Source organism: Phascolarctos cinereus, unplaced genomic scaffold (assembly GCF_003287225.1).
Source record: "Phascolarctos cinereus isolate Bilbo 61053 unplaced genomic scaffold, phaCin_HiC Scaffold_5;HRSCAF=322, whole genome shotgun sequence".
NCBI lineage: Eukaryota > Metazoa > Chordata > Mammalia > Diprotodontia > Phascolarctidae > Phascolarctos > Phascolarctos cinereus.
In genome coordinates, this window is record NW_027555958.1 from 28134514 (window position 1) to 28155241 (window position 20728).

Below are 20728 nucleotides of genomic sequence, written 5' to 3' on the forward strand. Positions count from 1 at the left end.
CAACTGCTCTCTAGAGTGACCTATTTAGGCTGTGTGTTGGTTCTATTAAGGGTTTGCTGATGAGATTTTGTAAGAGCAGGGGTTCAATGGGAAAGTATAGCCAGGGCTGAGGAGGGGTAAAAAGTCTTCAGAACTCCCAGCACCAGGGTACCATCATCTTCTTCTTCTAGAAGCCAAACCACTGGGCCCTCAATGGATCACAATCAAACCATAAAAATCCATCTGGCAAATTAGTTCAGGAAGCTTCCCTCCCACCAGTACTGTAATTAGTAAAGTAAATAAAAAGTAGAAAACAAAATTAACTTCTATGGCTAAATTTAAAAAAATACATATCAGAACTTCTCCCCACCCCCAACAACATTTTTAGCATTGCATAAAAAAAAAAGCCTTCCCTTGGTCTTAAATCATCATTAACTCATCAGGCAAGGTTAGTAAATTTCAATCCCTATCTGTCCACTCTGTCATTCTCTGTGGTGGAACTTTCTTAGGGAAGGGACAGTTTCTTTTCCATAACCTTTTGTGTATCAGGCAATGTGGGCATTATTAGTCACATATTAACAACAACACTAGCATGAATAGAAAAGCCCTGATTGGTCAGGAAGTGTTCTCAGTTACCCATGTCATTTGTGCTGTTACAGACGGCTGCATTATTGGGAAAGGCCAGGCCAGGAATCTGGGCACTGTGCGTTTGGGAGAGGGGTGGAGGAGGGGGAGACACACTGCAACTCTGAAGGGCAGTTCATAAATTTACTCACACAAGCAGATTCCTAAGCCCTGCTAACTTTCCTGCCTATTGTCATAGTATATATCCCTGGGGAATTGGCTTCTCTGGCTTTTTGGAAAGAGCCACTAGACAAAGTGGATGTTAATAGTAGCAACGACTCATACTAGGCCCCTTAGCTGCAGTGGCAGAGAAATGCAAATGGGAGCATTTCTCCTGTTTTCCTGGACCATCATTGTCATGAAGCTGAAAGCAAAGACAGAACACATGTCGAAAGCCAGAAGCGCTCGGCCATGATTTAGAATCTCTGAAAAAAGCAAAGCTAAAGTTTATTTATCTGAAAACCTTCTTGAGAGTTTTCTGTGGATATGTTTATGCAGAGAGGCAGAGAGGTAGGGAGTTGGATCCGGGGTGCAAGGCCTCTGACCTGCTGCTTCAGCCAAGGCCACTCCCCTTCTGGAGACTCAGTTTTCTCATCTATAAAATGAGGAGGCTGGAAAGGGACTCTAAGGTCCCTTTCAACTCGAAATCTAGGATTCTCTGATATTTGGATTGAGAAGAAAAGAAATGCAAAGGCAGTCCCATAGAGAGAGCAATTTATGAAGAGCATTTAAGATATTTCACAGAGAAATGCTACCTGCAACATAATGACTCCCCACTAGCCTCTTGGGCATGTCTGTAGCTCTGAATATATCCATAACAACTTGGCATCCAGGCTGGCACTCCTCTGTGGGCATCTTTAGAATGGCCTAAATGGGGTCACGGCAGCTGGAAGGGGCTGGCAGGGCTCTGAAATAGTGTGGCCACAAAGATGCCCCTTTGGTGGGAAAAGGGACACAGGTAAACCCGTCACAAATGAGCTCCAACTTTGGCTGAGGTAGGCCACTGCTCCCACTAGCCTTTGCCATTCCCACTTCCTGACAATCTCCCCCTTCCCCCACCTTGTTAATCTAAGCTAGAGACTTCCTTCAAGGCACAGGTCAAACTCCAAATCCTCCCCACCCCAGCCATCTACAGGACCTCATCCTTCCCTGAACACCCAGAACAATCTTGATCTTTATCACTCATTTGACACTTAGGGCACCCAGCCTTCTGGGTCTTTACATCTGTTAATGGCCTATTTGCCCAACTGGGTTGTAAGCCCCTGGAGGGATTGCTTGGGGTAGCTCAGGACTGTGTTCTAAGACCAGATTGTCCTAGCCTTTTTTGTAGCCTCTGAATCCAGAGCACAGGGCCATGTGTGCAGGAAGCACACAATAAATATTTGTGGACGAGAACGATAATCACAGGGCACTGGCTAGCTCTTTTTATAGAACAAGCCCTGGTGTGGCACATTTTGATGAGCATGTGAAGCTTTTATCCAGGTTGTTCATTAACAAAAGAAGATCTTGAGCACACATGCTAAGGCAGATTATAGCAGACAGCAGACTGCCAGGCTGGGAGACGGGTGACCCAGTTCAAATCCCAGATCTGCCACTCACTGTGTGGTCCTGGGCAGATCCCTTACTTTCTCTGGGCCTCAGTTTCTGCATCTGTAAAATGAAGGTTTTAGACTAAATGATCCCCAAGTCTCCTTCCAGTTCTCAATCAGAAAGCCTGGGTTGCTCCATACAATAGTGTGGAACCTTAGGGCAAAGCAAGGCCCTAGTGAGGTGTCACTTCAATTAACCCTAGTCCAGGAGCTGCCCATTCCTGAGTATAATCAGAAGGAGAACAATGACAGGAACCCCAAACCAAAATAGAAAGTCTACAGGAGTTCTTCCTCTGCCTTTAATTGCCAATCATTTGGCATTTTTTGGGTGTGTGTGGAGGCCACTGTTTGGATATAATCCGTCCTTCCTAGCCAGACTAGAAAGTATCTCTATCTGCTTCCAGATATACGCTCTTAGGTTTGTAAATAAAGATGGCGTGCTCACGCACATACATAAACATCTACACACAGATGAGTGTGTATATAGTTTACATATTTCCTTTCTAGCCACCTTGAGAGGTAGTAAGTTATTATCCCTCCCTCCTCCTTTTCTTTAGAATATGATTTTTTTTTCTGAAAAGAATTCAAGTCACTGGGTAGGTGAGACAGCCTGTAGTCCATTAGGAACCTCCCAATCTAGATCTTCCCTTGGCTATAGTTTTGTCTGCTTTCCAATTTATAAAACTCATCTCAGGGTCTTCTGATCAAATCACTTCTTTAGGGAGGCAATGTATAGAAGGGTGAAAAGAGCCTATCTCTGCCCTGTAGGCACATTTGTGTGACCCAGGCAATCCCTTAAATGTCTCTGAATCTCATTTGCTCTTCCATTAAACTGAGGGAAGTTGGACTCTGTCACCTCTAAAGTGCCAGCACTTCTACATCCAATGATCTCATTTGGTGTAGACTGCAAATATAGTATGAAAGTGAGTAATCACTCCACCCTTATTTTTCCGATGAGGAGACAGACCTCAGGCAGGGGAAGTGAATTGCCCAGGGTCACACAGAGCATCAGTGACAGCTGGACTGAGATGAGAACTGAAGTGATTTGGGCCTCAGCCTGGACGCTCTTTTCATTGGCCCATGCTGCCTAAGAGGATGTAGGTGGTAGTGCCAAAAGAGCAGCAGCATGTTTGCAGAACAGGAAAGAGACAGGATCTAAGCTGGGGGAAAGGGTTCATGATGGGGAGTAGTAGGAGATAATATTGGGGCCAGTTTAGACAGGGCCTTGAATGACAGGGTAAGGATTCTGACTCTTTCCATTAGTAGACTGTATTCTTAAGTGACTGGGAATTTTCCCCCAGAAAAATGTGTTGATGTTTGATAGAAAATGGGAAATAATGGTATTCTCTCTTGCTGAAGGTTTGGAGTCTGGTGAGCCTATGAAAATATCAATAAATATTATACTTTATAAACTTCTTCAAAGGATGCCAAACAGACTATCTTTTGAAAATACGGAAACAAGGGGAAGCTTGAAGTTTGTTTTGTAGTAGAACACCAACACAATAAACTTGGTGTGAGATCTGAGTTCTAATCCCAGTTCTGCCACTCAATAACTGTGTGACCTTGGTAAATTACTTACCCTCTGGGCTTTGGTTTCTTAATTTGTAAAATGAGGGCAAAGGCCTAACTAATCTCTTAGGCCCCTTCTAGCTCTGATGATCAGTCTCTAAGTCACTGAGCTACAGACTCCCTAGTTCCGCAGTCACTCCTTACTCCAGCCAATGGTTCCCTGGTGTCCTGGATGAGTTCATATGCTGCTGTAAGGCCTGGGAGACCACAGCACACCAGCTGCTTTGGTCTGCCTTTAGTTTATTGGTTTCTCTGCATCTTCTTCACCTCAGAGACTAATCTAACCTCAGAGGATGAGATGACTTTCAAGGAAACAGATTGGAACTCTGCATGGTGGCCCTTACAAAGTCCAGTCTGAAGAGTCACAGAATCTGGAATCTACTCACAAAACATGGAAAATGTGTCTAGTAGTGAGCCCAGTAATTAGAACCATTCTAATATGATGACTTAGAATTCTTCAAAGAGAGAGGCCCTTTGAAAATGTCCTTTTAAATTAACTACACTAATTTAAACTTTAAACAAAGCTGACTTTGTAAGAAGATTAGAATGTGTTAGGGAGATAGAAGAGCCAAGGAAAATCAAAAGCCAAATGCATCACAAACTAACCTTCCCACACCCAAACCTAAGCAAGTTGATGAGGCTGCCCAATGATGGAATCATTCACGTGTGACAGTTTCAGATAATCATATCAGCTCTTCATGAAGGCTGCTGCCTATCTCATGCATGCCTCCCAATTCAGATTACAGAACTCTCATCTAAAGTGAATATTTAAATAAACTCAGAGATGCTCCATGTCAACAGAACAAATGTAAAAAGAGCCTTTGCCCCAGGTGCTTAAAGAGCTTCTGGCATAGAGAATATGCATGTTAAAACCTGGCTAGTTTGAAATGTGAAAAAAGGGAGTGGGGGGAAATGAACCTTGAAATCAATTGGGTTCAGATTAGCTGAGATTTGAATTTAAGACAAATAGGACATCTGGATGCCTGGAAGAAGAGCAGTTGCTTCTGATGGCAACTACCTGGAATAAAGCAGAGCTGACAATGAGGTTTTGCTGCATATGTAAGACTCTCGAGAGATTAATTTGCTTTAAACCTGAGTAAATGCTCTGAGATGATGTATTTTGTTTTTTAATCATAGATGAGGGGTAGGGGGAGGAGAAGGGAAGGTCCAAAGAAGCAAAGGTTGATTTTTAGCTGAATCTTCAAGCATCAGGCCGGTCAATTTCTATCTCACCCAAAATATTTCTGTCCTTTTGTATGTTAAAAATATAACTAATGTACAAGGAGATGATGAAAAGAAAGAGGAAGCCCAGGCTGCATGACTCAGTCAGGCCCTACAATGGTTGGCCCCCATCCAAGACTAACAATCCTCTGGATTTCCCTCACCAAAATATAAGCCTGAAGCAATATGGGGAGTGCAGAGTATAGAAACGTTGTCCATGGCATGGCAAGAAGCAAACGAAGAGGACCTTAACAGGACACCAGAGGCTTGGGAAGGACATTTAGATTTGGTAAGGGGCTTATAGGACTGACCACTTGTCGGGTGGCATTAAGCACGGTCGACAATGAGTAAGTTCCCCAAATGTGGTGCCTTCTCAGGGTAGCGGCTGGCCTCTTAGAAGCGGCTTGTCCCATTGGTTACTGTCAGAACATTTATTCAAATGTCTGCTCTTGCCTCCTTTCCATGTAAGTGGTATCTCTATTGGAAAAAGGAGAAAGCTCAGGCAGCAGAATCTCTCCCTAGCTGGAGAAGTGGCTGCTAGCTTTGCTGTTTCACTGTATAGTTCAGTGACCTACTTTACCAAACTTGAGCTGGGTGGTGAGCAGGACATTTAAGCCACTCTAGTCAGAGGAACAGTATTTCTCAGATTCAAACAGCCCTTCACATGGAAATGAAAGCTAGTTTTTTCTTGTTTTCTTTTTAGTGAAGGTTGGAGATATCTGGTCACTGTCCTTTCTCTCCCTCCACACGCCTGGTGACCTTATCGTTTTCCTGCCTGCCTTGTCATCATATAATCTTGGTTTCTTGAACTGCTGCTTCTTGGCTCCATTTTCTTACCCCCTAGCCATTTTGGTGGGTCTCCTATGGATACCTTCTAAGTCTTTTTGTTGTTGCTGTAAAACTGTGGAACCAGAACTGGACAGAGCAGGGTCTGACCAGCCCTGAATAGGCACTAACATTTTATTCTAAATCTTTTTTTAAGGAATTCAGTCACTTGATTATTTCAATTCCCTCATCCTAGCTCTGTAAAGTGTAATTCTTTCAAACAAAAGCAGCTGATTCATCCACAAAGAAACCATTAGGATTGGAGAATACTTTATCTTGAAGCCCTGGGTTGATCTCTAATAGGTTTTAAGAGATGAAAAAGCAGATGGTGAATAAACCCAGATGTTTTTCAAATGCTATCAAGTTGACTGGTGCTCACTGATCCAGTGAGCTCTGGGATTCAACATTCCAGGGTTCTGTCTTTACCTGTTCTTGCAGGTTAACACTTTAGACAAGCCCCACCAGTAGGGATCACACAGCCATAACATTTTAGAGCTAGAAGAGACCTTTAGCATTTAGCTAGTTCAATCCCTTTGTTTTACAAAAGAGAATGTTAAATGATTTGACTAAGGTTACAGAACTAGTTAATGGTAGAAGTGGGACTAGAACCCAGGTCTCTGACTCCTACCTCGTTCAGGACTTTCGGCACCTCAACAATGAAGCCTCTGGAGATTAGCTACAAGGGTACTCCTTTGGCAAAGAATTAACTTACAAACAGTAACCTTTTATTTGCTTCTCAAGGTCTAGTGAAAGATCATTAATATTCATAAATATGGGTTGGGTTTTTTTTGGTTTGTTTTTTAACTCCTGGAGTTCCAAACAAAGTTTTGCTGAAGGAAACCTAGAGTATTATCCCATTGGACACAATAAAGTGTCCCTAAGCATATGCTGATTGACTGACTAGAAGCAGACTGGGACAATATCATCTCTTCTTCTTCTTCTTCTTCTTCTTCTTCTTCTTTTTTAAAATGTGAGGCAATTGGGTTAAGTGACTTGCTCAGTCACATAGCTAGTGAGTGTTATGTGTCTGAGGCTGCATGTGAACTCAGGTCCTCCTGACTCCAGGGCCAGTGCTCTATCTACTGCTCCACCTCGCCACCTCGCTGCCCCAACAGCATTATCTCACTTATCACTTCATTGGCTGTGTATGTTAACAAACGCCTCACAAAAAGAGATTCCTGAAGTTTCGTTACATGGCACAGATTGGAAAATGGGGTCCTGTACACAAGTGAAATTTACAGTTAAATACAATCTGCCCCTTTCAGCTCAAAGGTTTTGAAAGTTTTAATGATTTTAAATAGAAATCTTTCTAGATGACAATATCAAAACGAGTATGGGGACCTGGACTGTGATTCATCGGTATTGGGAACTCTAAGGTAAGGAAACTGACTCTATGAATAAGGCAGGCTCCTTCTCTGCAACTGAGCTATCTGGTGGTAAAGAGGGGCCGCCCAGGGTCACACAGGCTGTCCCACTCTTCCCACTGTCTCTCGAAAAGAACAGAATGCATCTGACAGAATCTTTTCTTTAAAGACTCAGGGTCCTCTTTAGGAAGATCTGAGGGCTGGTGCAGTGGAAAGGGTGCTTTGCTTTTGCACCAAATGGTCCCAGATTGTTGTGTTTCTTGAATTCTGGTGGCTGCTTTTTATGACTGGGGTTTTTTAGGCCTCCTCCCTGGCTGGTAAGCTCTCTCATTCCTCCCCACTGTCAATGTGCCTGTCTCTCTCTAGCAATGCTTCCTCTCTTTCCTTTACTTTCCACAATTTGCTTTCTATAATTTGCTGGTTTTAATATGCTGTGGCCTAGGAAACCAGATAACCAAACTTGTTAGAACTGTAAACAGTAAGTCAGTTTAAAGAAACAGTAACAGGCTTTAGATGAGGGTTGAAGGGCCCTCAGATGAGTAAAGTACAGAAGCTTTGATGTTTGACTGCTGAGACATCTCTTTTGCCCACTCAAGTAATTTTTGCTTGTTTCTGGCTCTTGGCCACATTTGTGATTGCTGAAGTTAAGAACCAAGTGATTTCTGGGTAAGTAAGGCATCACTGTAATTTCTTTCTTTCAGAGACATTCACCTTTTGTCTTTCAGAAACACTGTTTACCTGGATTGACTTACCTCCAATTTAACTCCACAGAACATTTATAATCACTTATCATGTGCAGTGGTGTTAGGGGTAAGACAGGAAATTTTGTTAAGCCAACAGTCCCCAGGGCAGTCTACTAGACAAAACCCAGCAGGTTTATCTTGGGAATTGGTAAGTGGCAACCACAGTGAGATCTTCCTAAGTAGGGCTACTTACTAGGTGAGGAGTTCCTGAAAAGAATGTTCCCCATGGGTACAGAACAGAATCAACCCTGTTTTTCTCTTTTCTAAAACAAACAGAACAGCCAGTCTGGAGGTTCTGATTAGCCGTCACCAGCAGGCACCACTTCCCATTTCTGCCTTTTGTATAGATCCAGGTGAGGAAGACTGAAAATCTGCCCTCTGCTTTATTTATTTTTTTCTCTTTGTTCATTAGTTAAAGGGACTTGCATTTTTCAACATTTTCTGTGTTGTCATGTGACTCCCTTGCATAGGTATTACCCAATACAGGAAGAGGAAAACCTCAAATGGAGGAAACCAGCATGACACTCATTGACAGTGAACCACACAGAAGCACTGTCACTGGGAAGGGCCAGCCTAAGCCCACAAAAGCTAGGAAGCAGCTCAGAAGGCAGAGACAGACTGCAGGCACACCCCCTTAGCTCCTGATTCTTGCTGTTTAGGTTTTCATTCTAAAAAAGAGGTCAAGAAAGAAAGTATGTGTACGTCAGAGCAGGCTGACGCGTGTTTTAGTACGTGGTTCTAGAGGCTGTTCTGAGTTTTGGAAAAGTGCTTGATGTTGTGAAGTTTAAAGAGTATTTGTTCTCCTTTAAGGATCAGAGCCGCTGACATCCAGGCAGGGCTTTCAGACCTCCTGCTCAGAGCTGTGACTTCAGGGTCATAGACAGACAGCTCCCAGTCGAGGAAAGGCCTCTAGCCAGAAGCCCTGAAAACAGTCTGCAGCTCAGAATCTTAGAGAACTGCTTGGAGGCTGGCACTGAGAAGTGACTTGCCTAGGATCACTTACACATAACCAGGCTATGCCTGTGTGAGGCTTGATAGCAGATCTCCCTGTCTCTGAGGCCTGCTCTTGCTCCACTAGCCACGTGGCCTGTCTCACAATAAAGAGACTTCCTCTCTCTGCCATCTGTCCTAAAGGCACATCTTGGAGTCAAGAGAAGCACTCACAACTTCTGCCTTCAATGCAGGGAGGGAAGTTTTAATATCCCCATTTTATAGCTGAGAAAACTGAGTCTCAGAGAGACTAAATGACTTTGCTTGTGATCACACAGGTAGTAGGTGTTAGGGGCTGGATTAGAAACCAGATCTCTCCTGACTTCAAGCCTAGGAAGCTTTCTACTAAACCTATCTACATGAATAACTGTAAAGTTAAAATATAAATAGAAGCTATTAAATTAAATTTAAATTATGTAATTAAAAAAGAAAATTAGCCACTGTTTCAAAATGCTAAAAGCTAGAAAGCAATTAAAAAACTTCTAATCTCAGCTATTAATTAGCCATTGTCAGTGCCACTTAATAGGTAAAACTATTTAAAATATTTGAGTATAGTGAGGAGGATCCCAGCATCCCAGGAATTCATCAACCTGCTGCCAACATAGTGATGAGCTGTTTCTGAACCGAGCTCAGATGCTCTTCAGAGAACAGGCAGCATCTGTCACTGGGCCTGATCTCAAAGCCCTCTCAGGATGTACAGTAGGGCTGGCCAGACCTGGAACTGCCTTGGCACTGGTTTGGGATTTTAAAGCAGGTGATTCCAGTGAGAATAACATCTGTATCACCTCATCACCTGCTGGCAGCAGAGTATGGGACTGTCTGTCCAAGCTACTCTCAGGCAGTGCCCAGTAAGTGACAGAAGATGAGCAAGCGGGTCCCAGTGAAACCATGGGAAGTTGAAAAACTGAACAATTCAAGTGAGACGCTCTGCATCTTATGTTACAAGCAACTTTTTGTGCCCCCCAGTGCATTACTTTATCTTTTTTTCCAATAGGATTTCCACATCGTTGAAGAGAAGTTACCTGTGGTCAATAATTGTTACACTGGAGGGTGGAATCCCCAAAACATCACAGCTCTGCAAAAGTTCTCTCTTACGAATGGCCCCTTGATTGTAGTAATTGCCTAGGGATAACAAATAAATCAAGGGCGGGTTTATATCACACTAGACATAGGGGGTGGCTTTTAGGCACAGCATCTAACTGCACCATGATCTTTGTGATCATGACAGAAGGCTGCAACAAAGTTCAGAGCAAGGACAGCAGTCACACAGCACACTGTCACGATGATGTCTTGCTTGTGACTCTGGGCAAGCCCCTAGACTTTCTGCAGCATGTTTCCCTGTACATAAAATAGGGGTGCTCCTTCATTTCCTGTCTCAAAGAGTTGTGAGGATCAATTGTATGGGAAAATGCTTCAATGTAATAAAAGATAAAAGTAAGCCATCTCAAAGTGAGGTACTGCAGACTATTTCACACCTGCTTTTAGTGACAATAACTTGAGCTATGTGTATGCATGCATGTGTGTACATGCGCACCCACACGCGTGCACGCGCACACACACACACACACACACACACACACACACACATACGAGTATCCATTTTGTAAGAGGCATCATTGCCAGCCTGTAGTGGACAGAGAGCTGGCCTCAAAACAACGATGATCTGGGTTTAAGCTCTGCCTCTGATACAGGTTAGCTGTGTGACCCTAGACAAAATGTTTAACCTCTCCTGGCTCTGGCAGTTTTCTAAGACTCCCTAAGTTTCAGAGATGTTGTTGGCAAGAATTGGTAGAAATGGTTTCCTCAGCTGGGAGCTCCCTCTATCAGTGAAATGCGAAGCCCAGCCTCCATCTCTATGGCTTTTCTATTGATTTATCTATGTACATGTCTCTACTCTAGAGAACATGTAAGTTCTTTAAGGGCTGGGACTATTGTTTTTGTCTTTGTATCTTCAAGGCAGGGAATGGAAAGCACTTGGAGGTGTCTGTTGAATGAATGCACCAATGAGGGTCAGAGTTTAGTGAGATCATAGGTTCACAGATTTAGGTCTGGAAGGGACTTTAATGATCAACCCTTAGGCAGTCAGTACATTAGATTCTATAAGGAGACTGAACCTCAAAATACGCATTATCATCCTATATGGGGTTTACATTTTTTCAACATTCTGAACATACAGCCTATTTTTCCCCCCACTTATATCTTAAGTCATATCTACAAACTGCTTCCCATTACAAACACTGTAAAACCTAACTGCTGTTTAAGAGTATTCTGTGTCAGTCAGCACAGTGCATATTTGCCCTTTGATGACATACAGAAAGTTAGATTGATGCTAGTGAGGCCTAGGGCTGAAGTGTTCAAGGCCCTGGGTTAACTACACTTTCTTAGTTAGAAGAGTATGCAGGGAAGGTCTATCAAAATTTCCCTGCCCTTTTCCTTCTCTCAGCCAGGAAACATTGAACTCTTTTAAAATTTTATCTCAGCTTGAGGAAACATGGAGAGTTCAAAAGAAAACATGACACACACAAAAACTACACTGAACTTTTGGAGAGGAGTGAGCATTAGCAATTCTCAGAAAATAGGCTTAGAGGACAGGAATTGAGGTTGGCCCATGTGATTTACTTTGCATAGCACCTAACTGTACCACGAACAATTAGGCAGGAAATAATGGCTTCTGATGAGTAAAACTGACTATTGTTTTCAGACATGATCATTTGTGATCCCAAGGAGTCTGACACAAAGCCACTATTTAAAAACCCAAATATATGCACTCAAGCATTGTGGAATCAAAACCATTTGGGATTTCATTTCTAATGGCTTTTTCATTTTCTCCAGGGACAGCCTTCATTTCTTCCAACTTAGTGGTACAAAACATATGTTTATAATAATGAGTAGCATAACTTTGCCAAATTGAATACCCAGCTTTTATTTTTCATGTATGAGAGAAAAATCCAGAAATACTATAGTGTATGTTGACAGAGGAAAAGAATGCAACTATATATTCAAATCAGTTATCAATATTTTGATTGCATTTTTAAGCAATTTAAAAAAAATTCTTTCTGTGTTGATTGCATTGAAACTCTGTCTTTGTTTTGAAAGAGCCTGAAGAGGTCACCTAGTCCAACCCATTCACTTTAGTGGAGAAGCTAGCTTGTCCAAGATCATGGCTCAAAGAGCACAAAATAGACAGAACCTGGTTTTCTAACTGTGCCAGAGCTGCTTCTCCTCATCAGATTAACATAGTACGTACTTAGCCCCACTGCACTCTGGGTAAAAACCAGGGATCCTAATACATAGGGCATGGCGTAATTTAGCAATGGAAACACTATTCGGGTCATTTCTTAGCCATAAAACAAACACAAAATTGCTTTTTTAGTCAAAACAAAAATTGTTTGGGAACCTAGCACAAATTTGACTGCAATAGGGTATAAAGATACAAAACTTCTGAGACCAACAGCCACAAGAGGACCAGTGGCAAGGGAATGATTTCTATTAAAATAATACCAATTTATGCAATAGTTAATAAGATACACTCTTGAGCATTTATAATATAACAGGAAATACTCCAGAAATCTCTAGACGCTATGGTTAAATTGTTGGAGATGGGAAGGAGAGGGAGAAAAGCTGCTGTTTTTGAAACTGAGTTGAAATATATAATACAGTTTGAAGATGTATTGCTAATTAGTGTGTGTGTGTGTGTGTGTGTTTAACCCAATCTCTCTGTAGATTTCAATTCCAAGGAAACTAGTGAAGACTTTTTTTTTAAGGTTCCTTATGGAAATTATATTGGATAAATTAAATGATTTATGGTAAAGTTAGTTACTAATATTTCAACAGATCTTCTATAGATCTGAGCACCTAAGGTCTGGACATTACTAGGTTGTAAGAACAGTTGTCCCACAGAGGCTAAAATATATATGTGAAAAGATTAGCAATATGAGACAGTTAAATGAATAGTAGACAAGGCATATGCCAGCCACTGAAAAGGTTAATTAACCTTAATGGCCCTGTGTAACATTTGGATGTCTGGATGTCAATGTTAGTATAAAGTCCACAAAAGAATCTATCCATGTGCTACCTATGTGCATTACATTTTTAATAATCCCCTTCTAATTAGGTATCATGGGCCAAGAAGAATTTTAATTTTAAAATGTGTCTAAACAAAACACATAGGAAAATAATATTCTTTTCCCTGTCCCCTCTCTCACCAACATCATATAACATATTCCAAATCTCAATAAAAAATAATTTGGGGGTAAGCTTAACATCATTGTTTCAGTCTATTAGCATGGATATTGAAGAGCTGACTCTGCTACTAAAATGATTAAAACCATAACTAAGCTAGTCAGGATATATCTTAAAAAGAGATGTCATAAAGTTTAGTTATAAACTACTTGGATAAACTTTTTTTTAAGCTTTTGAGAGATTTATGGTACAGTGGAATAGATGCCAAACTGGAACCCTGAGCTATTGTACTTTTGGTGGTGACTGCTTGTGTAGATGAGCCCATCAGCTGGCCTGTTTTTTTATGTGTCTAATGACAAATGGGTGGGCTAGATGATTTCCAAAGCTCCCTTCCAGTCTGGAAATGCTTTCTACAGATTCAGTCACAAATCCAGGGCTCAACTTGCACATATATCAAAGGTTTATCTATTTTAAGATTAATTTTGTTTTATAGTGAACTTCTCAAATTGGTCAGGTATCAGTTTGGAATTTGAAAACATAAATGTTTTAAACGATTCCATTTAAACAGTTTGGTTGAACTATTTATTAAACACCTTAATTTGTTTTCAAAGACTTACTACTCTTGAGGATAAACATCTTCATAAGCTATAAATATGATTTTGGGTCGCATATTCCTATGGTTCTTTTGACTTGGTCAAAGTGAATAGGGACGAATGTAACATCACAACAAAATTTCTCTTGCAGTATTTGAAATAAACCGACAAGTTGATCATAGTAATTACTACACAACCATGGATTACTTCTTTTGGGTTCTCAGGCCACTAACAGAAACCAATGTTCAAGGAATGTCTGCCTCAGTCTAAGGATATCTAAGAAGTATAACATTCGATTTGGACAGTAAGAACAGTGGATATGGAGTCAGAGGTCATGGGTTTCAATTATAATTTAGCACCTAATTTACTATAGTCCTGGGTCATTTCAATTGTATTGACCTCTCCATATCTGCAAAATGAGGAGGTTGGACTATGTCAGTTGGACAGTCAAGAAGCATTCATTAAGTGCCTACTATGTGCCAGGCACTGTTCTAAGCACCGGGGTTCTTACAAAAAAAGGCAAAACTCAGTCTCTGTTCTTGAGGGGTTCTGGGGTATAGGCTCTATGGAGTCTGAATCCATATGAAGAACTACATTTAAGCTTTAAACTTTCAGATTTTTAATCGAGACAATCAGTCGGTCAATAAGCAATCATTGTTAAGCGGCTACCATGTGCCAGATACCGTGCTAAGCCTTTCGGGGTTACAAAAGAGAGGCAAAAACCAGTCCCTGCTCTCCAGGGGTTCTGGAGTGTACGCCCTGTGGCGTCCGAATCTATAAGGCAAATTCCATTTAGTTTTAAACTTTCATGCAGACTCTGGATTAAGTCAGCTGCCAAACAGAACCAGCGATCTCATTCTACTGGCTCCGTATAATGTGACCATGCCTTCAGCAGACTAAGTATACAATGTATCTCCTATCTAAGGAAATCTTTCCAAGGGAGGCAGAGGTTTCATAGTATCCTGTTTTTCATACTTAGCATACTTGGTATAGCAAGTGGGACGATACATATACTTGATGAGAGCTTCTGGCTGGACTGCTCTTTTTCCAGTGCTAGACTCTTCACTGTGACCTAAATTCCCTAAGGAAGTGGTTCACCCAAAGGAGGCCGGGGCCTCCTCGGAGCCCCCAGAGGAGTGGGGAGCGTGGGGAGGCGACGGTGCTTGGGGCTCCTACAATGAACAAGGCCGAAAGAGACAGGCTCCAGTGCACACACTTTATTCCTCCGTGTCCCCAGCCCTCCCCCCCGCACTTTCTGGACGTCCCTGTCCGCCCGGGGCCTCCTACCTGCGGAGAAGCAGAGCAGGGAGACCCGGTAGCTCAGCCGGGTCAGGCCCAGGAGCGTGGGGGCAAAGAACATGGCCTCGTCGTCCGGGTGCGCGGTCAAGAGCAGGGCCCTTCTCCCGGACCCATCCCGCCCCGGCTCCCCGCCCACGCCCCGCGTACGCCCCGAGCAGCTCCAGGCCCAAGTCCAGAGCAACCACAGTCCGAGGCCTGCACAGGCGGCCAACAGCAGCTCGGCCTGCAGCGCCATGGCGACTCCAGCTGCCCAAAGGCATCCGCCGGAAACTGGACTCGGCGGAAAGCGAGTTCCGCCCGTCCGCGAGGCCGTCGCCAGCACGCCTGCGCAGAGCGTCCCCCTTGCGGGGGCCCGGCAGGTGTCACTTTCTCCGGCTCCGCCCCGCCCCGCCCCGCCCGGCAGTGGCAGCAGCCAGTGTCAGGTTCCCGGCTACGCTGCGCTGCTTTGCCTCTTTTTAAACTGCTCAGGGTCGCGGCCTAGTGCTCTCTTCCCTGGGCTCCGTGGCTTCACCCCCTTGCCCTCCTGGGCGGCCTCCCTCGCTTCTAGCCCGCTCTTTGAGCTCTCTCCGGGGAGCCTGGCCCCGCCTTCCTCGTCCACCCCTTTCCTTCGGTTTCAATGCAACGTGTTTCCCACTAGACGTGTCGAGAGTAGCCCCCACGTCCCAAGCAGGACCGCTCGGGCAGCCTCTCCCTCCTCTTTGTTCCCTTCGAGGCCTCTCTCGGGGACCAACGGCCCCGCGCGGGTCACGGTCGGACCGCAGCTCCTGCCCCTTGGGGCTCGGCCCAATGCGGTCCCGGCCGGTTCCCTTTGGGTCGCTTTCACAAGCTGGGCGGGGGTAGGGAAAGGAAAGCATGGTGTGGGCACAGCGTGGGCGCCGGCCTTTGCATAGACGGCCACGCGCGAAGCGCTGCCCTCGGGGACCCAGCCTGGGCAGGATGAATGCCCTCGGCCCGGTCGCCGCGCGGTCCTGATCCTGCCCCGCAGCCTGACTCTCGAGGCCGGGAGACAAGAGAGACTCGGGACCCCCGAAGGCGACCCACACGAACCGAGTGGAAGGAGGAACAGGTGGGTAAGCCTCGCAGGAGCTCCCCACGTGTAGCCCCCCGGAGCCTGGACTGGGGGAGGGGAGCTAGCAGGTCAGTGCGAGGCCGGCGCCGCGAGCCTCGCAGGCAGGAGGGAAAGACAGCGGAGCAGGGGGAGCGGCCCCCGCGGCCCCCCCGCCCGCCCCGGAAGGGGGCGGTGCCTTGGTGGCGGGGGCGGTGCCGGCACGGCGGCCGGCGCTGGGGGAGGGGCGCACTCAAGATGGCGGCCGCGCTGGCGGAGCAGCAGGGCCCGCGGCGGTGGCGGTGGCGGCGGCAGCGGCGACAGCAGCAGCCGGAGCAGCAGCAGCAGCGGGGCCCGCAGCCGCGGCGGCGACACGAGTGACAGGCGAGCGCGCGCGCCGGCCCCGCCGAGGGGCCGCGGGGAGCCCCCGCCCGCCCGCCGCCCCGCTCGCCCTGCCTCGCCGTGCCCCGGCCCGCCCGCCCGCCGCGCCGTCCCCTCGCCCTGCCCCGGCCCCCTGTCCCGGGGGCGCTCTCGCCCCCCGCCCCGCCGCGGGTGAGTAGGCCCCGTGTCGTGGCGTCGTCGGGGGGCTGTGGAAGCCGCGCGTGCGGCAAGGCCCCGGGGAGCGGGCCCGGCAGGGCCAGGGCGGGAGGGGGAGCAGCACGTGAAGGGCCCCGGCGCCCTCTCCCCCCACCCCCTCGGCCCGGGCGGGGGGGATGCTGCTACTGACCCCGGGAGGGGGGCCCCGGTGCGGGGAGAGCCTCCCACCCAACGGACTCTGCCTGGGCTCTTTCCCCGGCCCGCCTCGGGAGAGAGATACAAAGGCTTCCCAAAACGGCCGAGCTGCCTGGGACCCCGTAGACCGGCCCCTCACTTTACGGCTGGGGGTAGTGGTGGGGGGTATTGAGGCTCCGAGGGGCTTCAGGGATGACCTTAGAGATCATCGGGACCCAATCCCTCACTTTACAGGGAAGGAAATCGAGGCCCAGAGGGGCCCAAGGATTTGCCCAAGATCACGAAGGTCATAGAATCTTAGATTTTGAGTGGAAAGGAACCTCAGAGGTCATATCTTCTGATCAGTCATTTTACAGATGAGGAAATTGAATCTGAAGAAGGAAAGGGACTTGCCCAAGGTCACGCAGGTAACAAGTTGAGCCACGTTTTGAATCTAGGAACTTAGACTCCCAAGTGCTTCTACTAACCTCCTTTGCTTCTGGGAGTTTTAGTCTTCAGGATCCAGGGAACACAGTACATACTGGTTTCCCCTTTAAAATTTTGTCTCAGGTCAGTGAGTGCAGCTTCTTTTTTGGATGAGAGAGGAGATTGAGAAACCTTCAGTTGAGAAGCACAATTTTGTCGGTGAGAGAGAAAAGAATCCGATTAACTGGAAAGAAGTAGAAACAGTTTATTATAAGTATAGATTTAGTGGAGATGTGGTGGAGTAGTGTGGTCCTGTATCCTGTTTGTCAGCAGTGTTTACCAAGAGCATCTATCGAAGATATATATATTTCCTCCAGTTGCTCTCTCCGCGGTGTGAGCTTACCACAGTGAAAGTGGTGGAATCCGTGAAATGGGAAGGGTTGATTGGTTTGTTTGGATCCTTGTATCTGAAGGGTGCCTTGCATGCGAGAAACACTTTGCGAAGGTTTCTTCAATGGAACTGAATTCTGTGGACTAACTGTTCTAGTCAAGAATCCCACACTTCTTTAGATTTATATTCTCAACAGAACTATCTTCTCACTTATCATTTGTTAATATTTGTTAGTAACGTTAATTTACATTCTGCAAAGGTACCCTGGTGACCATGGAAGGACCATGGCTTTCGAGGGGAGAAAAACGGATGTGGTATTGCCTAGGATTAAATTGCCTGCATATATTCAGAAAGCTCCCCAGAGTAGTTATAAGGGCTTTCTGTTCATTTTGACACTTGTTTGTTGGGGCATTGTGGAATTGTAGAAGGAGAATGAACTTGGTTCTGGTGGGCTACTTCACAGCCAAATGCTCCTTTAGCTGTTTTCTAGTTATATCATTCTCTGAATTGTTTGAATAAATAGGTAAAGTTATAGTTGTAAAATCCTGTTCTTTACAGGCTGGTCTCAGCTTACCTTTCCAGGCTTCTTGCTCATTGTTCACCTTCACTCCTCCCTGGTTCTGCACAGATTAGGCCATTTGCCTGTTCCCTGTAGACATTCCATCTTCTCTCTCCAGGCCTTTGCATCTTTGTCTCCATTCCCTAGCATCTTTCAAGATGCCCTTCAAAGGGCACTTTCTCCACAGGCCTGCCTATCCTGATTTCCCTGGATTGCCAGTCTACCCCTCCCATTTCTTTGTATATACTTTGTATATGTTTGTTCTGTATGTTTGCTTTGTAAACTTGTATCTATATGTATCTCTATATTTTGTATTTATATTTGCTTCTATGTATAAGTGTGTACATATTACTTCCCTGCTAGAATGTAAGATGCTTAAGGGCAGGACTGTTTCATGTTTGTCTCTGTCCTTAGCACCTAGCACCGTACACAAGTAAATGCTTATTTGAATATTGAGTGAATAAAGCTGAATATAAATGTTAGCAACTTGTTTTTAGATGAATTATTAGACATCATAAAAAATCAGTGTAACTTGCTGAAAAAACAGTTATATTTTAATTTCCCATTCAGTGTATGTAAAATTAAACCATTGGGAGACTTGTTTCTTATTTTTTTTCTCATCCTTGTGCTATGATAGTCTCGTTAGTTGCCATCTCATGTATTGAAGCAAATCCTTTTAAACATTTGGATTTACACAAAAAATAAATTTAGTAGTGATTTTTTAAAGGGGTTTTCCATTTTGCTGTGGTTCTAGGGTATGAATGGGTTAGTTTAATGGACAGGGAGATTCAGATGAAATAGTGAAAGCTTTAATTACTATGAGAAGGAAGTATATAATGTTTGGAGAGAACGTGTGTTCCATTGAAAAATAGTCAGGTGAAAGATTGTTCCAGTGCTAAGAAAGTTTAGATCAGATGGATTTTATGAGGGGGAGAGAAGGGGCTGGCTCTTCTGTCATCAGGATGGTGACTTGTAAGGTGCTTTTAAATTCATTTCATGTTGTTGTCGCCAGTTGAATGGTCAGAGACTTTGGCAGAGTAGGAACTTGATGTAGATACGTTTTCAGATTATATCTTGTTCATTTTTAATGAATGCATGACATTCCTTCCAGTCTCAAACTATTTTGATTCAGACTGTAGTTGAGGTCTTGGAGGAGGACTTTGGTGGAAAAGTAAAAGAAACACAATCAATCTATATGTATTTTTTTTTTTTGGTGAGGCAGTTGGGGTTAAATGACTTGGCCAGAGTCACACAGCTAGTGAGTATTATGTGTCTGAGGCTGGATTTGAGCTCAAGTCCTCCTGACTCCAGAGCTGGTGCTCTATCCACTGTGCCACATAGCTGCCCCAACAATCAGTATTTTGGCCTGTTTGTGTTTGATATGACTATAGCAGTAGAATGGCTTGGTATCATAGGATCATTACTTTGAGTTTGAAGGTCACTTGGCCCAATGCTCTCACTGGACAGATAAAGAAATTGAGACTCAGTGAAGTTAAGGGACTTGCTCAAGATCAGTCTCGGTCACTGAATTGTCCACATTTCTTTTTTAAGGGTGTGTTACTTAATCCTAAATAAATGTAGTCTGTTTTCTGACTTAGACTCAAACCTTTTCCAACATGGTAGGATCTGCAAAAGGTTGTGTGCTCATGGGCGTATAGACTTTGAAAACCCTATGGAGTAGTTCTTTAATCTGTGCTCCAGGGACCTGACTTTAAAAATATATATGTATTTTGATAACTGTATTTTAATAGACTTGTAATCCTATGTACATTTTATTTTATACATTTGTAAACATTATTCTGAGGGATCTGTAGGTTTCACCAGACACTGCCAGAGGGCTCCAAGGCACATGAAAGATTAAGAACCCTGGCATAAGGTCACCTGCAGACTATGGTTGAGGGGCTGGAATAGGAATAATGTGGAAGAGCAAAAGAAATATTCTCAATATTTTGGCCTATTTGTATCTTCTTATGGTGAATAGCAGTAGTGCTTTGAGTTGCTTAATTTTTGTCTGCTTTTGCTTATAAGGAAATATTAAATAAAAATGTTGAGGTCACCTGGACCTAGAAAAGTTTGGTTGTGAAATGTCAGGATCACACTGTCAAGACTTATTTAGCCTAGTATTTAAAATATCCTTTCTTAGACCAGCGAGACTGTCTAAAATAGACTCTTATGCAAACTATTCATATGCTTGTACTCCTTGAGTTTTGGCAAAGTATAGTAAAAGGATTGTCTGCTTTGGGGGGGTCTGGTTTTACATTTTAACAACCTAAATTAGTTTGTACTTAAATGAAACTCCTTTTCTCATACTGTGCAGTGGTCTTGCTTTGGGTGGTTGTTCAGTCAGTTTTCAGCTGTGTCCAGTTCTTCATGACTCCATTTGGGATTTTCTTGGCAAAGATACTGCGGTGGTTTGTCATTTCCTTCTCTGGTTCCAGTTCATTTTACAGATGAGGAAACTGAGGCAAACAAGGTCTAGATAAGTAACATAAGCAAGATCATGAATTTTGTTCTTATTTCCATATAGAAATACCCGTTTGTAATGTGTAATAGTCTACAAGCTAACTTTTTATTGGTCTTGGTAGTATAAAAATATTTTTTGATAACAGTCATCTGAG

The 20728-nt window shown here is 44.3% G+C and overlaps 2 protein-coding genes across 7 annotated transcripts in view; one reads left to right on the forward strand and one right to left on the reverse strand.

The window, feature by feature from the left end:
• The window catches only part of PIGL (phosphatidylinositol glycan anchor biosynthesis class L), a 148400-nt gene extending 133108 nt beyond the window's left edge, over positions 1–15292 (reverse strand). Inside the window, 2 exon segments of the mRNA XM_021007098.2 lie at positions 9927–10026; positions 14967–15292. Coding sequence (XP_020862757.1) covers positions 9927–10026; positions 14967–15213 — 347 coding nt within the window. The 5' untranslated portion in view covers positions 15214–15292.
• A 102-nt stretch (positions 15293–15394) lies between these two features.
• NCOR1 (nuclear receptor corepressor 1) overlaps positions 15395–20728 on the forward strand; it is a 185496-nt gene continuing 180162 nt past the window's right edge. For 5 of the 6 annotated variants that reach the window (XM_078154738.1, XM_078154743.1, XM_078154741.1 and 2 more), the window contains exon 1: positions 16469–16575. The gene's annotated coding sequence lies outside the window, so the exon portion shown is untranslated. Of the gene's footprint in view, positions 16045–16468; positions 16576–20728 lie in introns of those variants that run through there. The other variant, XM_078154739.1, reaches the window with a different exon arrangement.